General features: G+C 40.7%; 1 protein-coding gene across 6 annotated transcripts in view; it reads right to left on the reverse strand.

The window, feature by feature from the left end:
• Positions 1-20,742, reverse strand: part of PPARG (peroxisome proliferator activated receptor gamma) — a 130,099-nt gene that overhangs the window by 14,745 nt on the left and 94,612 nt on the right. For 5 of the 6 annotated variants that reach the window (XM_065886489.1, XM_065886490.1, XM_065886488.1 and 2 more), the window contains 3 exons: positions 19,964-20,102; positions 12,007-12,206; positions 2,105-2,555 (listed from right to left, as the gene is read on the reverse strand). In XM_065886489.1, the coding sequence (XP_065742561.1) occupies positions 2,105-2,555; positions 12,007-12,206; positions 19,964-20,102 (790 nt within the window). Of the gene's footprint in view, positions 1-2,104; positions 2,556-12,006; positions 12,207-19,963; positions 20,103-20,742 lie in introns of those variants that run through there. The other variant, XM_065886492.1, reaches the window with a different exon arrangement.

Below are 20,742 nucleotides of genomic sequence, written 5' to 3' on the forward strand. Positions count from 1 at the left end.
GAGTGTATAAACAATAAGTTCCTACTGTATAGCACAGGGAATCATGTTCAATATCCTGTGATAAACCATGATGGAAAAGAATACACAAAAGGAATGTATATCTGTATAACTGGATCACTTTGACAGCAGACATTAACACAACACTGTAAATCAACTATGCTTCAATAAAAAAAATTTTTTAAATGGTAGCATATATATATATATATATATTGTATATATGCTAGCACATACATAGAAACTTTTTGGTAAGGGGAAATAGGACTCTGTTAATCCTATTTTATTCTGAGGATAGAGAGCTTTACTTTTCACTTACACCTTTCTGTACTCCTTGAATTATAAAATGACCATATATTACTTTTATTTTTAAAATTAATAAAAATATTAATAAGGAGTAATAGTGGCATGAGAAAATGGTTAAGTGAAAAAAGGAATATAAATATGGTATGTATAGTATGATTAGGAAAAAATCTTAGAAATATATCACATGTTAATAATTATATTTCCAACTTTCAATAAAAATAAAGTGTGCCTTAAAATATTAGCTAGTTAAACAATACCAACTTGTTTTCTAATCTGGTTTTTTCCAAAATTGAATCTTTTTCTCCCAGTGGACCTCAGATAAACTGGAATCTCATTCTTCTTTGCTGAATTAATCACAGATCCCAGATGATCAAGGGTCAATTTGTTTAAGAAGTAGATTCCGTCAAGATATCAAAACATGTTGGATAGTGTATTTTTGTTACATTGAACATAACACAAAAAAGGGGTGCTGCTTCAGAGTTAACTTGCGCTGTGTTGTTATCTATATGCACCCTAGTCATGTAAAGGGCAGTATCAGTGTAGACTCTGGAGCCAGACTGCCTCGGTTCATCATCCTGGCTCCATCTTTGCTGCCTGGGTAATCCTGGGCAAGTGACTGAACCTTTCAGTGCTTTAGTTTCCTTGTTTGCAAAATGCTACTTACCTTACTGGGGTCGTGAGAATTAAATGAATGTGTGTGAAGTGGCCAGAACACTTCCTGCACACAGTAAGTACTTAATAAGTGTTTGCTACTATTATCATTACTAATACACCACGCACCTGATTTCAGAAGCACTCTGCGCTGTTGTAACTGGACAACAAAGGACTGCTCTTTGTAACATGCTGTCTAGTTACACACAGCTTACATCTATAGGACCACTGTCCCCTACACATCAGTTTTCACACACAGAGGATATTCTGTAGGGTACACACAAGAAGCTCGCCTGAAGTCCATTTCAGTAATGAAAACTGGTCACTTGAAAACAATCTTTATATTAAAGAGATGACACTAAAACTTTCTTCTACTCAAGTTGGAAACGTGGAAGGCCAATGAAAGTAGGATTTAGTATAAAAGCTGGCTGTCGGAGTTGGTTAGTTAGATCATGTCCTAGCAAGGCCAAAAGTACAATGAATGGCTAAACAACTCAGTTTATTTCTCCGCTGGGTGTTCTTTGGTTCAGACTGCATTCTTAATCACAGCCAACCACCTCACAAAGGTACTTCAAGGAGAGCCGGCAGAGGACTCCACACGGGAGAGGAGACAGGGCTCAGTAAATGTGTGTTCCTTGATCCCTGAACCTGGGAAAGCAATTCAAAGTAACACCTCACTGATGCTGGGGCCAGACCATAATTTGATCACAAACACAGTGGTGCTTTCTCTATGTCAAGTGAGCATTGTCTTACAAAGTTATATATGTCACTACTTAAATGAAGAAGAGATTGGCCTTCTGGAAAGGAAAGGAAAAAGACAAGGAAAAAGAAAATAAAGAGAAAAAAAAAGAGCAGACAAGGGCATTTGTCTTCCATGTTTGGATCTGACTAGAAAAAATATTTTGAAGAATAAAAGAAAAGTACCTGACTTACCCACAGCCTTCAAACAGGAAGTCAACAATATTCTTTCTCGGTACGTCACATAGGTAGTTAGACTCCCGTGGCATTATACCACTGGCATTTTCCATATGAAAAGTGTGGTAAGTGCAGAGAGAAAAGGCACATAGCCTAACACTAAGGAAAGTCCAAATTCTTTCAGCCATCCCACCACCATGCCACCCTCTTTCACGGAAGATCCAAAGAAGCAGCTTACCTCCACTGAGAATAATGACAGCTATAAATATTGCCAAGTCGCTGTCATCTAATTCCAGTGCATTGAACTTCACAGCAAACTCGAACTTGGGCTCCATAAAGTCACCAAAGGGCTTTCGCAGGCTCTTTAAAAACTCCCTCGTCATGAATCCTTGGCCCTCGGATATGAGAACCCCATCTTTATTCATCAAGGAGGCCAGCATCGTGTAAATGATCTCATGGACGCCGTATTTTAGGAGAGTTACTTGGTCATTCAAGTCAAGATTTACAAACCCAGGAATACTCTTGGCATACTCTGTGATCTCCTGCACAGCTTCCACGGAACGGAACTGACACCCCTGAAAGATGCGGATGGCCACTTCTTTGCTTGGCTCCTGCAAGGGGGTAATGTGCTTGAACTTGATTTTATCTTCTCCCATCATTAAGGAATTCATGTCATAGATAACAAATGGCTGCAAAGAAAAAAGGGAGAAAATGGCTGAGTTGGAGATTTCTAATTCAGTCAACACCACCCCAGGTTCTCTATGTACACTTGCTTTGCTAACTAAAATCTTTAAAGTCTAGAACACTTAATTAATAATGAGAAAATACTCGTGTCTTGATTAATCCTCCCAATTGTCTTCTGGGACCAAACATATTTCACTAATATTGGCCTCCCTTTCCTTCCATTTATACTGCAACACCTTACCTGGGGCTGGCTAATAGCTCCAATTTCTGTTGTTTGGAGGGTCTTTGTTGTTGATTTTTCAAATGATACGAAATCTACTGTTTATTTTGGCTTTCAATGGTGTATGTTTTTAAACTTCTTTCAATAAAAAAATTATTTCAGCAACTCAGGGTTGAACAGACCCACCTGGACATAAAGTAATCTTGCAATTATACATTAAATCTACTCAGATCTTGAAAGAAACACAGTGTGCATGTAAACTACACTTAACTATAAAAAAAATCAGTCTGAAAGCAGATTAAAAATACCGAGCCAAGAAAATGTCTGTTTCACTTTTTTTAATGCTCTGGAAGCAATCTGTTTCAGAAAGAGCAGCTGTGTAAGGCCTGTGGGTAAAAGCTGCAAAAGCGTCAAATTAAAAAACTTAGTTTTCAAAGTATGTGTCCTTAAGGGTCAGGAATCAATAAAACACGTTTATCAGTTACTCAGGTTTGCAGTAGGCTGCTCTCAAAAGCACGTTGTGTTCGTCATAGATGATCTTTCTCTTTCATTTCCTCGTAGAGAATTAACCAAAGGTTTGTGGTCTGTGTGAAATTCTCAAGGCTACTCTGAAGGAGAAGTGGCTACACTTTATATACACAGTGGATCTCCTGAGCTCCATAAGGAGTTACCCCTAATAAGAGTTGAGGGGATCTGGGTTCCAGCTTTGGTTCTGCGGTTAACTACGTGACTTTAGAAAAGTCATTTATCTTTCCAAGGCCTCAAAGTTCTCAACTGAGGGGAGTGGACTGCATTGCAAGTTTCCAACTCTTCTCTTGAGGATATGCTAGTTGCATTTCTCAGATGTAGTGTCTGTGATGTATGTGTGTGTGTGTATCTGTGTGAGTGTGCATGCATACTACATGTCCACTAAACATGAAGTCTTTGATGTACTAAAAATAAAATTTCTTTTGAGCAGAGACGCTGAGAATTCTCTCCTCATTGGCAAGAGGAAGCAGATGCAGTGAGTGCCAGCAGTAGCCAGCTTCAAGACCCACTGGTTCAGAGAATCTGACTATTAATCTCTATAGGAGTCTATGATCGTCACCAAACTTTTTTTTTTGGCTGCACCACATGGCTTGCGGGATCTCAGTTCCCTGACCAGGGATTGAACCCGGGCCCTGGCAGTGAAAGCGCAGAGTCCTGACCACTGGACCGCCAGGGAATTCCCTTCACCGAACTAATAAGTCTATTCTACACTGAAGGAAATAACAGTAATACTAAGGGGTTTTCGATGTTGAGTAGCTTTCCAAACTTGCCTATTATTTCCACACCATTCACTGGAGTTATTCCAGAAATGGTTACTTTTTTAAACCCCCAAATTCACTTCAATTGTATTGTTTAGCAAATACAAAACCACAAAGTAGGACAGATGTGAGTAACCCAAGAGTAACCTCGCCTGGTGGCTCTAAGTCTTCAAGGAAACCAGGAGTGAAGAGTGCTTACTATGTTTTTGGGAATTTCGCTCCCCCCCCCCCCCCCCCCCCCCCGCCCGCCCGCTCCCACTTCAGATTGATATTATTACCGGGAGAGGAAAAAAAGGACGGAGTGGATAAACAGTCACATCAGTTAACACGTGCTAAGTTTCTCCAGAATGCCACATTCTAATCATGAGGAAAATGTTAACAGAGCCTAGGGAGAGGTCGTGTCTGTCCTTCAGGAGTTTTGTAGCGTATTATAATTTACGTTAACAAGAGCCTGGCTTTCTTTACTGCCATGAGAATCTGACGGTGCCTGCAGAGTCCCCCTGCACCTCTACGAGTACCAAAAACAACGGATATAACATCATCCCCTCTTCACATATGAAAAGACGGTACCTCGATCTGCCCACTTCAACTTTTGGATGAGCTCAACCACTCAGCTTCTTGGCACAGAATGGATGCATCAAATTCTTCCACCTCCATGTAAGCAATTTCTCTGGAACTATGCCCTGATAAATCACCCTGTGACTCTTCCCCTTGACTTCCCCTGTCCCCTCATATAAAGCCCCGGGTTCCTGTTTTCGAAATTCTGTGCGAGTTGCACATAGGGCACAATCCTGCTAATTTTCTCTCTCAATTTAACAACAATGTGACTTGGTAACCCCTTGGCAATCGGCATTGGTCAGGATTTCCTGGCGGTAAACACTCAAGGACACAGAAAGGAATCAGCAGCCCCCACCATCATGCCAAACCATTCCAGTCTTTTCTTTTTTTAAAAAAAAAGATCCCTTCAGCGTTTTCAAAACGTGAACCGGCAGAGAATTATGGGTATTGACATGCAAATGAATCCCAGGTGGATTTCTTTGTTTTTCCTCGTCATAGCTGATTGTGCTGTTTTCCTTGCATTTCTGAAGTCTGCATAGATTCTTTCAACCCCCATGCGGATCTGTCAAACTGCAAGAGTGATTGGACACGATCCGCCCAGAGATCTGCCTTTCTTCGCCACCAATTCACCAATTCTTAGACTGCAAACATTTCACCTGCACATTTCACACTGGGACCTCCTTATCCTGAAACAGCGAACAGAGAGTGGCCCACCTGGTTTGCAGAGGGCTGACCTCTTAAAACCACGGGTGGAATTCAGCCAGTGGAGTTTATCTTGGATCATGAATTTAACATTACACTTCTGGTAAAATATTCCCCATAAAATGCACTTCACTTCCATGTTTCTGTATTTTCTACAAAGCAAAGGGAAGTCTTACATTCTCTATTAGCTTACACCGTTATCACTGGATGATCTGCCATTTTAAGAGGAACCATATCCTCTTCAAATGTGGTCTTAATGATTTTACACTTTTAGTTGGGGGCTAACAATGTATTTACCTTCAGACACTGTATCAAATGGCTAGATAAGCATCTCTCCTTAACAGGAAAGAATGCTTAATTATGTCTAGGATGTTATCAGGGATAGATCCAGGCTTTGTGGGGCCTGAAAGGTACACGATTGTTGAAGACATTTACAACAACTGTTGGGTTCAGTAATACAAATTGTAAGAATAAATAGCTCAGGCCCTTTCTTGAGCCTTGGAAGGGGCTCAGCACAAGGGAGAGGCCCTGAAGCTTCATTTGCTTCATGGTGAGTCGGCCTTTGGCTGTTACAAGTGCTTGTACTTCTCCTATTTTGGACACTCCAGAACAAGGTCAGAATGGAATGAAGAAAATGGCACTTGAACACAATGTTTCTCCAGGGAAACAAAACGGTTTCTGTAAGAGGAAGTTAGTTTTCTTTGGAGAGATACATCAAGTGTAATTTATTTTGATATGTTTTGATTTTCAAAAACGGCTCCACGTATCAAAACCGGGATGGGATTAAGGGTACTGTTTTTATAGATAACTAAAATTAGTTCTAGATCTATAGCACACCTGTTATGTATAACACAAAGATCATGGGGGAAGCTGGCTTACTAATGAAAACAAAGTAGAGGAATAAAACTTTACTGTTTTGAATGGACAGACAGAACAATATTTTTCTTAGTAGTCCAACAACAGCAGCATTTTAATATACAGGTTGTTTTAGTGATTACACATGAATGCTCTAAGTTTACAGCTCCTTTTGAATAATAAACTGGCAAGCTAGAGGAGATAAATGAGAAAATCAACTAAGAAAGCACAGATTATTCTGGTGACTTCTCCAATTTGGGAGATTGAAATTCGGGGCTCTCCTGGTAGTCTTAGTTTTCCTGACAGATTAGAGCAAAGGCTCAAGGAAGAAAATTGAATTCTTAGGGCCTATCTTCTTCATCTTCTTTTCTTCTTTCTTTTTATACTTCTGACTGACTTTTCATCTTCTGAGACACACACACGGTTCTCCTTGATTAGCTCCACTGGGTGAATGTTAATCCAAAATGCATTGGTTGGGTTTCCTCAACTTCTTTCTGGTTTCTCCCCTGTCATTCCTATTTCCCTCTTGTTGAGAACCATGGGGTTTAGAGAACTAAAGGGTCTTCAGAAATAACCTACATCATCATTCTCTGACTATGTATGAATAAACTGAACTCGAGACTTTCCAAAGTCAAACAGCTATTTATAGCAAACACTAAACCAGATCTCCTCACTCATGACTAATTCTTTTCTCTTTCTGTTGCTTTCTACATGACTTCCCCACTTTTGCTTTTTTAAATACAATGACTATTCTGGGAGGAAGTGGAGCTTTTAAACTCTTACATGCCGGGATCTTGGAGGCAGTGTCCTTTGAACTATTATTTCCTAGAGATGCCAATTAAGTGCTGTATATGATCGAAGTTAAGTTTGAAAGTCTCTCAAACGTAATCTTGTTTTCCTACATGGTTTAGAGATTTAAGACAAATAAAAACTTAATACGAAGAATCATTCACACTCTAATGAACCAGCACATAGCCACAGCTCTTAAAGAAAAGTCTATTGCTGGCCAAAATGTTACTCAGCTGGCAAACAAGGGTAGTGGCCAACTGAGTCTAATCATTAAAAAATGAAAAAAAAATTAAAATGCTTTTCTTCTTAACTATATAGAATATTATCTTTTTAATTTATTGTCTGAAAGAACACCATTGGTTCAGATCTCTTATATCTTTAGCTATATTCCCGACAGTACTGGAAATAAAGAAATTTATTTTTTTAATATGAACATATGGATTAATGATTCCAGGAGTCCAACTTCTTTAGTCACCGTGGAAACAAATCAGCACTACCATCCTGCTCTTTATACTGTGGTTTCTAAGGCTCTTTTCTCTGAGGGTCTGTTTGGTATCTTTCTTCCCAGGGGAGCAAATTCCAGCTCACTCAGGCTTTTCCACAGTGAAAGGGGGAAAGAGACCACACTTTGTTTAGTTGTTAAGTGTAGGATTTAAAAGGACAGATATCTTTCCAACAGTTTGAGTTACCAGATTTGAGGGCCCTTGTAAATTTTAGGATGTGAAAATTTAAATGGGTACAGAACTGTTTTCACAAAAGTTTACATTTCAATACTGGTTTTACTATTTGCAAGGTTCATATTTCACACACTATTTAGAAGAACTGTTTTTATGATGGCACCAGTTTGCTCCTGTAATTATTAAAACAGTGACTCCACATAGATCCATCATAAGCAGTGGGATGCTTTGGGACCCAAAGTCCAATACAGTACAAATAACAAGCTTTATTCCTTGTTTGCAGACAGAGTGCAGCCAGGAGGGCCTCACCATGTCTCAGATATGGAGTGAAAAGTTGGAAGACACACCAAGGGTTTTTCTATTTATTGTTTTATGACAAACCATGGCACTGAAGATGGTTTTTGAAAACCACTCTCTGTTTATTTTCATCAACAAACATGGGATCACGTGACACTGACACACCCAGTGTGATCATCGCATCAGGGGAGTAGTCAAACACTGGGAACTTCCAAAGTCCATTCAGTTCTCAGGTTGCCTTCAGGAGATAAGCACCCTCGCTCTAGCATATCTGTGGTTTTTAGAGTTCAGTAGGATCTCTCAAAGAAGGGGCTGGGCTGGAACAAGCCATTGAAAGGGAAGTAGACTGAGGACAGTCAGTGCTACTCCTATCTGAGGGTGGCTAAAAGGCCAAGTGCTCCTAAAATTTCTTCTCCGGTGTTCCACATCCAGTGAGTCCATTTCCCATCTTTCCCTAAGCCTAAAGTTCCCAAGCATTATTCTTTGCGGCAAGACAACGAAAGTAGGGCCAATCATATCCCAAAGATACGATATCTAAGTTAAAAAGATAGGAGGGGACAAGGGGCATTTAATTTATCTGGTTCATTTATCTGTTCTGTTCTGCAAGGTGGCACCAGCGAATAAGAGATAGAAGAGAGTTTAGTGGGAAAGGGAGAAGCGCTGGTTGGCCTGGAGGCAAATGCTGCAGCTGGGCCTAAGCAATGGTTAAAAGGAGCAGGAAGATAAATTTAAAGAATGGCCTCTTCAGTAAAGTCGTTTCCTTTCCCAAAGGTTCTGGGTAACTGGTCATCCATCCACTATGGTGAGTAGCCTCCCCCAGGCTTGACTGAACCAACCCTAACGACATCAGTTCAAGCAGGGTGTATAGTGAGACGCAAACGGCTCTATCGCACCAGCCACAGCCCCTCTTCCACATGCCCCACCTTCTCCAGGGTCCACACTTCTGCAAACGTTCTCCTATCAATGCAAATCTTATCTTTCAAAAGTCCTGGGCAAGTGATAACATAACAGCCCTGTCAAGTAAGCCCTGTCTTACTTGACAACATCAAAGGAATAACATGACCACGTAAGATAAAGAAGAAATCTCTGGTCTCACTGGAAGTCACATTTTGATTTTTTTTCCCTTTCGCATATTCCTCTCTGAACTATTTCTTTCCACTAGTGCTTAATTTGATTTTGCAAGATAAGGAGAAAAGAGAGCGCCAAACAATTCTATTGCAGTTTTGTGTAATCAGGGGATGGACTATTCTGATTTGGCCCAGTCTCGTTTTCCTTCCCAGACCCTGACAAGAGGCAATTTTGCCTCTATCCCGATCTTTAATGGTGCCCGGGTTGGTGGGAAAATCTTGGGTTAGAGACCCTCTGATGAAAGTCCAGAATTTCCAAGGGCATAGGCATCAGCTTTTTTTTTTTTTTGCTGTACGCGGGCCTCTCACTGTCGTGGCCTCTCCCGTTACACGGAGCACTGGCTCTGGACGCGCAGGCTCAGCGGCCATGGCTCACGCGCCCAGCCAGCCACTCCGCGGCACGTGGGATCCTCCCGGACCGGGGCACGAACCCGTGTCCCCTGCATCGGCAGGCGGACTCCCAACCACTGTGCCACCAGGGAAGCCCTAGGCAGCAGCTTTTAATTCAATTAAGCAGATACGTTCTGAGTAACACAAAGCACAGTCCTAGTTACTACAGAGGGAAAAAGGACAAACTTGAGAAGCCTATAATCAAGCATTTTGCAGCCCTTTCCCTTAAAAAAGCTTAATACCTATTTACCCCATAAAAAGTCTACAATTACCTTAGTTTCAACTCAAAGATTTAGAGCCAAGGAGTCAACTGGAGTGAGCTTTTAAAGTGATTTACAGTGGATCGGGCTGTGGCCCCTGGGTCACACACTGAACAGTATGCTGGCCACTGGGAGTGTAAATTTGAAATCTTGACTGCTGAGGAAATTTGCTTTTTAAACGCTTTCCTCTTATCTTTCAGGTACTATTAAATTAATAGGATTTCCAGTGTGGACTGCAGGTCTGGATTGGGAGATTAAAAGAAGGTGAGAAAGCAGTTCCTGGAAACTAAATGGCCCAAGGCAAACTGTGGAGTAAACACTGTGCTCTGGGCTGTCCCCCTGTCATCAAGCCTCTCCCAGCTCAGGGTCTCCGGTTAGGTTCCCTGTCCCACATGGGCTCTCAGCGAGCTGGCGCAAGCTGCCTTCAATTGTTAACCCTATTTGGCTGTGTCACCCTGATCTTCCGTTTGTTTCTCTACCTTTAAATGAACACGGTTTACTTTGTTTGAGGTCATTTGCTTTTGTTTTGCTGTGCCCTGATCTTTTCATTTAAAAAACACGTAGACTCAGCTTTACTATGACCTATACTCCGTTGCCCTGCCCTATAGAAGACAGCAGCCCTCCTCACTAGAATTCAAGAACAAAACAGCAAAAGGAAAATTCCCTGACTGTGAATGTACTGGGACAGCAGAACAAGGTGGACAATTCCTGTCATTCTAAATATTCATAAAAATAAACCGTAACTCAGAATGCTTTCCCAAGGTGAAACTTCCACAGTGTCTATGTCAGCCTGGCCACTGCTGGCCGATGGGCAGGACTGGCTTCAGGGAGGAGAACGCACCCGAGTGGGAGGCACAGGGCCTGCGTTCCGGTGTCGCTTCTTCCACATGCTAACTCTGGGACCTCAGGGCAAAGTTTTCAACCTCTCTGGACTTCAGTTTCCTCATCTTTAAAAAGAGGATAATAACAGCAGCTGTAAGGTGGTCATGGGTCTTGAACATAATAAATACGCAAGAATTAAAAAAAATTATAAACAGCTGGATACAGGTATAATACTGTCAGAAAACCTACTGCCCTTCTTGATATTTGGCTTTTAACGCAGCAATATCCCACAGAAGTTTTCTTTTTCTATTAGCTGATTCTACTCTTACGGTTTAGCTAAAAGGGGGGGGGGAACCCCATCTTGAGATAGTCATCAAAATACATTAACAGGTGATAAAACTTTTCCCAAAATATAACTGAGTGGGGAAAGAGTTACACATTTCTGTCCAGTAATTGCACACCTTTCCTGCGGGGGTTCATTTGAAAATAAACGACAGCATAAGAAGGCTTTCAGGGGCTGGGACAGTGTCTTCTGAATGTTCTGTGGCTCTTACTACCCTAGGAAGCTGCTGCAGATATACTCAGAGTCAGACCCTACCTGTGAAAACTGCGGTACAGAGATGTGACCCAGGTCACAGTGCAAGTTGATGGCAGAATTGGGACCAGAATTCAGGCACAGTTATATTTTGTTTTAATATAATTCCAAGTTGCTTTCTCAGGTTCCTATCAGGGAAGCATTTTGCTTCTTAGAAAACGTGACTCAATCACCATTATAACCCACTCTGGGTTTCCTAAACAGTGGTCATCAGTGTGCCTGCAGATGTCTGAGAATGCATTGGGGTAGGCCTGGCTGCTCAGAGCCTCCAAGAAGATAAAATTCATACACACAATAAAAGGACAGAGCTTCCAGTTCCCAGGAATAATCAGGACAGTGCTGCAAGGAAAGAAAAGTGATGTAATACCTGAAATGTATTTTTATACCCCAGGGAGAACTTCTAAGAGGTAATTTGAGTAGTTCTGAATGATACAATAATGGGATTAACTACCTTTTCCAGACCTAGGTCAGGCCCTTCCCAGAGAAAAGCAGAGCTGTTTGAAGGCATATAGATGTGGCCAGTTATTTTGATGCCAAGAAAAGACATGGATCCTGAAAGAGCGTGGTGGGACGAGGGAGGTCAGAGTTCATTTGTTCAAGTTAAGATGACCTGTACCTTTTTACACTATTCTCAAAAATTTTATTAGGAGAACTTGAAGGAGTTTTTCCCTTTTCAAAATGTTTACTTACCCTATCTGAAAACACTTCCTTTCCTCTGTTTCAGACTCAGCCTGTGGTAGGTACCAGCCAACAGCTGAGCGGTACTCCCGCATGTGTGTGTGTGTGTCTGTGTGTAACATGGTAACTCATTTACTCAAAGGGAAAACAACAACAACAAACCCAGCCACCCCAAATGAAGACAGTAGAAGAGAACTAACTGATTTGTCTGTTGTCTTTCCTGTCAAGATCGCCCTCGCCTTTGCTTTCGTCAGCGGGAAGGACTTTATGTACGAGTCATACAAATGTTTTGCCAGGGCCCGGAGATCAGCAGACTCTGGGTTCAGCTGGTCGATATCACTGGAGATCTCTGCCAACAGCTTCTCCTTCTCGGCCTGTGGCATCCGCCCAAACCTGATGGCTACAGAGGAAAAGAAACGGCAGGATGAATGACTGCGTTATTGTATATATATATACATCACAACTTCTTTTATCCTTTCGTTCATCAATGGACACTTAGGTTGTTTCCATTTCTTGGCTATTGTAAATAATGCTGTAATGAACATGGGGGGGCAAATGAATTAAGTTGAGTCTTATTAAAAATGTTTTTGTCCTTTAACATCTAAGGGGTGAACTTGCAGTCATATCAGGCTTTTGACAATGAGTAAGGCTTCGTCTCACGGTCAGTTTTCCACTTTTAACATGCTGATTTTGTAACAGCTGCAGCCTGTAAACGAGACTTATACAACACTATTGCTTTTCATATGACTGTTGCCAATAACTTATGTTTTTCCACCTCTCTTTCTTGAGGAAAAAAAAAAATGTACGCATTTAGAGGTTCTGCAGGATTTGGCAACCTAATAACTATCGCTTTATTTTCCAGCTCCTTTAAAGTAAAACAAGGAGCAGCCTTATCGCCATTATTAATTTTTAAGTTGGGGTAACATTTTTCAAACTATGTGTAAAGAATATTTAAACACTTGCCTAGGTTTCTTTCCAAGGTCGAGATGAGCAAGACACGACAGCCTCATCTCCTGACCCTGAAGTCTTACTTGACAACATTTAATTCACTCACTGAACACCTGTTTGATGGAAGACACTGGCTTGACAGACTGGACTGGGAGACACAAGGATGAAAGGGACGCGTCTAGGAGATCCCAGATATAAAGGAGCCTAAATATACACGGATTATTCTCTCTCTCATGTACCGCTCTTTACGAGCTCCTTCCTTTCCACCTAAGCCGAGTTTAAGCTTCTGACCCTGGCATGATCTCCCCCTCATGCTCTTTCCTCCACCACTGGACTTATTGAAAAGAGTCGTCTTCCCCTTTCTGTCTTACTATTTACTTCCCAACCCACTGCAATCTAGTTTTCCTCATTTAAATTCACCAAAACTTCGCTCTTAAAAGGATCCAGGGGCTTCCCTGGTGGTGCAGTGGTTGGGAGTCCGCCTGCCGATGCAGGGGACACGGGTTTGCGCCCTGGTCCGGGAAGATCCCACATGCTGTGGAGTGGCTGGGCCCATACGCCATGGCCACTGAGCCTGTGAGTCCGGAGCCACAAAAAAAAAAAAAAAAAAAAAAGGATCCAAAGCTTTCCTCACAGTCAGATCTAGGGGCCTCTTCTAAGTGCTCATTCTGCTTGAGCTTCCCAGCTTCCTCCCAGCCGTTAATACTGTTGACTTTCTCCACCCTCTTATTTCAAAGTTTTCTCACACTGGTTTGTGCTTTTCTGGCTCTCCTATCTTTCTGCCTGCTATATTCCAGACGTCTTTGACGGTGCCTCTTCCTTCACTTATATTCTGCTATTCCTAGTTGGATCTTCTCTCTAACTCAGAAAACGTGCTAATGACTCCTGCCCTCTCTTCCCTGAGATTTGGTCCCTTATTATTCACTTCTTACTGTGTTCCTTTGCACATGGATGCTGGATATTCCACAAATACCTCAAATGCAACATAAAATCAAACTTTTCATTCTCCCCTCCAAACTGTCTCCTCTTACTGTGTTCCTTTCTTGATTAATTCACTCTATCACCCAAACTAGACACCTCAAATAATCTCTGACAACCCCTCTCTCCTCGGACACTTGTATTCATTGGTCACTGCTGAGAGATTTCTCTCAATGCCATTTCGTCTCACCGTTCCCAATGTTTTAGATCACAATACTGCACTGGTCTCCTGATGGTTGTCCCCGATTTTTCCCTAACTTCTCCTTTTGAGCTGTCAGTAGTTTGGTTTTTGGTAATATAGGTCTCATCACTCCCTCGCTTTATAAGAATGTGGTGCTACAGGAAAGGTAAGAAACACGCAGAAGAGGAAGAATAGGGAATTAGAAGTCGGATGGAAAAGAAGGCTTTTGAACTGGGCCTTCAGCACCACATAGGATTTTGACAGGGGACGGAAGGACACAAGACGCAGAGCCCCAGAGGCATTCTACCACAGGGCACTTTGCAGGAACAGCAAAGTACGCAGTTTGTCTGAAATGTAAGTGGAAAGGGCAGCAGAGGGAAAAGGAGGTGAAGGCTAGATTATGGGCAGTAATGAATACCCTGCAGGTATAAGTACCACAGCTCCTTTAGGACTTTTTACTTTGTTATATTTTCTGAAAGGTAACATTTGGGTAATTTTTCCTCACACCACAAAGAAGATGAAAGGAACAAAAAGTAACATGTTGCAGTTTAAATTTATCTGCCATTCAGGCTTTTTTTTTTTTTGCAACATACATAGTGCTTCTGTTTACAAGGAAGGAGAGGCCTACCTTATAAATGCTAAATGCCACAAAAATCTGTGAAACCATTTTGCTAGCATTTTATGAAGCTGCTAAAAAATTATTTTGAAAGATGTCGCTTTTTTTTCAATAAAAGAAAAAAAAATCCATCATTTATATAATAGGATATCCTAATCAGTAAAGCTAAGGTTTCACTAACTTTTTATATTTATAAAAATTATTATTTTTGTCCAAACTGAATGGTATGGGGAAACCTAGCTGCATGACTCATAAGTAATATAAGTCAACTCTTCTTTGCTTCAGATTTTTAAAAAAATGCACACCCTAAACTTATTATTATTTAGTTCATACGAAAAGCATACGAAAATATTCTCTAGTCAAAATTCTTAACGACTGGGCTTCCCTGGTGGTGCAGTGGTTGAGAGTCCGCCTGCCGATGCAGGGGACACGGGTTCGTACCCCGGTCCGGGAAGATCCCACATGCCGCGTGGAGCGGCTGGGCCCGTGAGCCACGGCCACTAAGCCTGCGCGTCTGGAGCCTGTGCTCCGCAACGGGAGAGGCCACAACAGTGAGAGGCCCACATAACGTAAAAAAAAAAAAAAAAAAATTCTTAATGACTAAATTATCCTATTAAAAATAAAGAGGACACATTTAAAAAATATGATTAATGTCAGGGATCTTGACAGTAGGACTTCAAAACACAAATTGTACTTTGAAAAACTATAAAAATGTGTATGAGTATCCATTTGACTGAAGAAGCAACATTAATATACAAGAGTATTTTTATTAAGATTCTACAGGGATACCAGCATCCCTATTTCAAAGTGTAAAACAAGTAGTAGCTGACACAATGATCACTTAGGAATTTGGTTCTTTATTTCTGCTTTCCTTTGGCTTAGAGCTTTCCTCTACAGGTGGTGTCTAGACAGGGCATTGAGCTGACTGTGTTCGGGACAACGCAGGAAGACTTCGGAGCCGTCAGCAGGATTGAACCATGGTCTAGAAATGATGGATTGTTAAATACCAAAATAAGTGGAACTTCGTTTATCTTGATCATTATAGAAAAATAAAAACTTTCTTCCCAAAACGTATCAATCCAACACCTGGGTGCTTCTTCTACCTAATGCTGGATATTTGAGAAACAACTATGTATCCACATGGAAGAATTCTGAAATCATGTCCTTCTACGATGTTTAGACTACATGTCACAGTCAAAATGAAAGTTCCATTTGAAGATGGAACCATGTACCATGAACCATTAATCAAATATACCATTTATACTTTCCCTACCCCAGACTGCCCTGGATTTGTACTCTGGGGTTACATCGTTATGAGATCATCAAACATACTGAGGAATTGATCAGAACATATGGGAGACCTGATTCAGGCATATGAAAAACATATAGGTGGAAACTTTTAAATTCAGGTAAATGACAGATATCTAGATATTTGGAAGACTGTGGCATTGTAAGACATGGACTAGCTGGTTGAAAAGTGAGGTAGGTTGTTTGAGTTACATAGAATCACAGAATTTTCAAAGTTGAAAGGACTTAGCAATCACTGATTTTTAAAAAATTAATTTATTATTTTTTATTTTTGGTTGCACTGGGTCTTTGCTGCTGTGCCCGGGCTTTCTCTAGTTGTGGCGAGTGGGGGCTACTCTTCGTTGTGGTGCATAGGCTTCTCATTGCGGTGGCTTCTCTTGTTGTGGAGCAAGGGCTCTAGGTGCGTGGGCTTCAGTAGTTGTGGCACACAGGCTCAGTAGCTGTGGCTCGTAGGCTCTAGAGCACAGGCTCAGTAGTTGTGGTGCACGGGATTCGCTGCTCTGCGGCATATGGGATCTTCCCGGACCAGGGCTCGAACCTGTGTCGCCTGCATCATTGGCAGGCGGGTTCTTAACCACTGTGCCACCAGTGAAGCCCGCAATCATTGATTTTAGTGATTTTCCAACAATAGTTCCCAGAGTCCCTAGGGATCCTTGAAGGTGACTTCAAAGTCTCCTTCAAAGGTGGGAGCAGATGGCTAACCGGGAAGCTAAATTCACTGAAGGGACTGAACAGAGAGACCAAAGAGCAGAAGTAAAAGTAACACAGAAAGGAGAGAATTCACTTTGGGGGATGTTTATTTCTTCTCGTGTGTACTGTGAATAGCAAGGAGCTGATCTTGGGGGCTTCCCTCGTGGCACACTGGTTAAGAACCCACCTGCCAATGCAGGGGACACAGGTTAGAGTCCAGGACTGGGAAGATCCCACATGCCGCGGGGCAGCTAAGCCCATGCACCACAATTACTGAAGCCCGCGCTCCTAGAGCCTGAGAGCCACAACTACTGAAGCCCGCGCACCACAACTACTGAGCCTGCGCTCCTAGAGCCCGTGCTCTGCAACAAGAGAAGCCACTGCAATGAGAAGTCCGTGCACGGCAATGAAGAGTAGCCCCTGCTCGCTGCAACTAGAGAAAGCCCGCGCACAGCAATGGAACACCCAATACAGCCAAAAATAAAATAAATATTTATATAAAATATTAATATAAAATAAAATAAAAATAAATTAAAAAAAAGAAAATACCAAAAAAAGTATTAAAAGAAAAAAAAAGGAGCTGATCTGGGTATAACCCTAGAAACCTCTTTTGATAAGTTGGTCAGTTATTACATTGAGGTCCATTCACACAAACCACTAAGAAAAAGACTTTCTATAAGAACGGAAACCTCATTACTGTTGGCCTCACAATGGCCAGAGCAAGGAATTTTAAGTAGTTACTACAATATCCTAGAAAACTTTGTATTTGGAAATGTTTCCTTCATCAGGATAATAGACAAAACTAATCAAAACCTACTTGTTGAGTTCCCCTTCATGTGTATAGATCAGATGGATGTTTTCTTTTCTGTGTAACCCGTTCCCATCAAAACCAATGAAAAGGGATTTTCTTAGTCATGTTTGCAATCCTGTAAATGCTGAACTGCATGTGTTTGATGCCATGACATTTAATTTTTCTTTCTTTCTTTCTTTCTTTTTCTCTCTCTCTCTCTCCCTCCCTCCCTCCCTCTCTCTCCCTCTCTCTCTCTCTCTCTCCCTGCCCCTGACCTTTCTTTCTTTCTTTTTGCCTGTGCATGAACTAACCAAACACTCTACTAAGACTGCTCCTCTCTCTGAATAGAGTAAGCTAATTGTCATAACAAGTCAAAAGATGACCTTATTATCAAGTTCATGATAGCTTTCTTTGACTTTTCTGGAAAGATAAAATTATACCATCAATACTATATAGGTTGGACTTTAAATATTATTTGCTTATAAATAAATAATAAGAAATAGGAGATATATTTTATGTGAATGTGTGCAAGCACTAGGAAATATATTTTTCTTCAATATGAAAAGTGACAATTTTTAAAGGACGAAAAAATAAATAGCATTAAAAGCAAAACTGGTCTCCTTTCCTAGGCAGTCTTAGTAATAATGACCTTAAAGTCAAGGATTCCTTCATAAAGATAAAATAAGTTTATTGAGGGCTTCCCTGGTGGCACAGTGCTTAAGAATCTGCCTGCCAATGCAAGGGACACGGGTTTGAGCCCTGGTCCAGGAAGATCCCACATGCCGCAGAGCAACTAAGCCTGTGCGCCACAACTACTACTGAGCCTGTGCTCTAGAACCCGTGAGCCACAACTACTGAGCCCGCATGGCACAACTACTGAAACCGTGTGCCTAGAGCCTGTGCTCTGCAACGGGAGAAGCCACTGCAATGAGAAGTCTGTGCACCACAACAAAGAGTAGCCCCTGCTCGCCACAACCAGAGAAAGCCTGCGTGCATCAACGAAGACCCAATGCAGCCCAAAAAAAAAAAAAAAAAAGTTTATTGCAACTTGATTGCATCACCTAAAATAGAACCGTTGAACTGAAAATTGGTAAAGACCCTTATGTTTTATGAAGTCTGAAATAAAAAGGAAACTGATGGAATTAAACCAGCAAATTATCTTGCAATTAATGACTGCAGCTGTATACACAGCAGATATAATCAACTGTTGAGGAAAGTTGGACCAAATTTCCATCCTGTCTAGTATAGCTGATGGATCTATTCAAAATACATTCTTGCCTTTAGAGGAAATGACCCCATATTATGATACAAATATAATTTTTTAAACTATTTTTAAAGGGTAGATCAGTTCAATTAGTGATTCCCAAATATCTTGATTTCTGCTATAAAAACCAAACATCTGCATGATGGAACAAAAATTTAATTTTCACAGATGCTTTGGAGTCCTTATAGATGAAGACTGACTTTAAATATTGTATCTTCTTACCAGATTAGTTTTGAGAGAGGAAGAGGTAAAAGAAAAAAAAAAAAAACCAGGGTATATGATGACATGAGACTTTGGATTTAATTTGATTACTTTGGCATTTCATATCTCTTGAACCCATAATTATTTTGGAAAGAACTGACTAATTCTTGACAAATATAATACTACCAAATTACATCAAAATTATTTTTTGTGAGCCAACCAATGAGAGCCAAATTAAGAACTATTTCTTCAAACAGCGCTGTCTTCCATGATGTTACTGAGTTAGTGCTACAGTTCGTGAAAACGTGGGTCATCTACAGTCCTTCCCTCAAGTCGACATCCCAAATCATAAGCCTGACTTTAGATACAGGTTTAAAAAGTAGAAAGTTTTACTCTCTTATGTTACTATGGATACTGAAGTTTTGTGAAACTTTAAAATATTTGCTTAAACCACAAATTGTATGCTGCATAAGGTCAAGAAGAGTGTTCTACTCATTTCTGCATAGTAAAGAGAAAAAAGGACATATATCTAAATTCTGATATACCACTTCAGTTCCGTATCCAGAAATCAGAATTTTCTTACATTAAAAGTAGAAACTACTATATATAAAATAGATAACGAATAAGAACCTGCTGTATAGCACAGGGAACTCTACTCAATACTCTGTAATGGCCTATATGGGAAAAGAATCTAAAAAAAAAAAAAAAAAAAGAGTGGATATATGTACATGTATAACTGATGATTCACTTTGCTGTCTACCTGAAGCTAACACAAATTTGTAAATCAACTCTACCCCCCAAAATTAAAAAAAAATAAAAGTAGAAACTACTGATATATATAAGTAAAGTATAATCTGTTTTTAATACTATTAAAGCAACACAAAAATTTAACCGCAACTATCATTACATTTGTTTCAGAATACTACAGTTACTTCCATTATCTCCCAGATTTCCCAGTCTTTTCTCCCATCATGGCAGATGCTCAACTATAAGAGAGAAGGATTCACATTTAAAGCTGAAAAATTCTGACCTAATTGAGAAACGTTTTATCAGCATGCAGTATTCTGAAATCTGGCAATCGGTGGAAAAACTGTACATGTTTTCGGCAACGGCCCTCACATCTACTGATCTGGCAGCCATAATGAGAATAGTAAAGTATGTGGCACTAAGGGTTCACTTACCATTATGAGACATCCCCACAGCAAGGCACTTCTGAAAACGACAGTACTGACATTTATTTCTACTTTTTTTGTGGATCCGACAGTTAAGATCACACCTATCATAAATAAGCTTCAATCTGATTGTCCTCCGGAAGAAACCCTGCAAAGGGATATGGAAAAAAAGGAAGCAAATTTTGAGCGTTTGTGACAATGGCTAAAGGTACACTAGCCTGGGTATCAGAGGCTAAGGTAGGTTCTTGACCCATTCTGTCACTGGTGACTTTAGATAAATCACTTAATCTCTCCCAGTTTTCTCTGCTATAATATAAAGAACCAGAGGATCTCCAGTATCCTTTTTTTAGCTCTTAGACAGTGACCACAACCCACTGATGTCATTGAATGCATCTTGGCTCTACATCTGGATTTCAGCACGCTCTAAGAAGTGCTCTGGATTTAATGTAATGCAAATAAAACACCATGTAATCAGTCCAGTCTCTCTGTAAATCATTCCAGCAGCATGCCCCAGCCTTATAATTGTGCTATAAGCAGTTTGGCAAAGTTATAGTCGTTTCATCTAAAACATGAGCAGGGCCAAGAGAAATCCACATGTGGGTAATTTTTTGGAATTCTCTATGTTGCATAATTTCCTACAGAATTGGTTTCATTTATTTATGCATTTGAAAGAGTGCTCCATAATCGCTGTAGCCTACAAACAAGAAGAGATAACAGAAAATAACATGAGAAGTAATACATAAATCCTCAGAAAATTGACAGCTATCTCAAAATAGCAAATATGTCCA

Source organism: Phocoena phocoena, chromosome 10 (assembly GCF_963924675.1).
Source record: "Phocoena phocoena chromosome 10, mPhoPho1.1, whole genome shotgun sequence".
NCBI classification, from domain to species: Eukaryota; Metazoa; Chordata; class Mammalia; order Artiodactyla; family Phocoenidae; genus Phocoena; species Phocoena phocoena.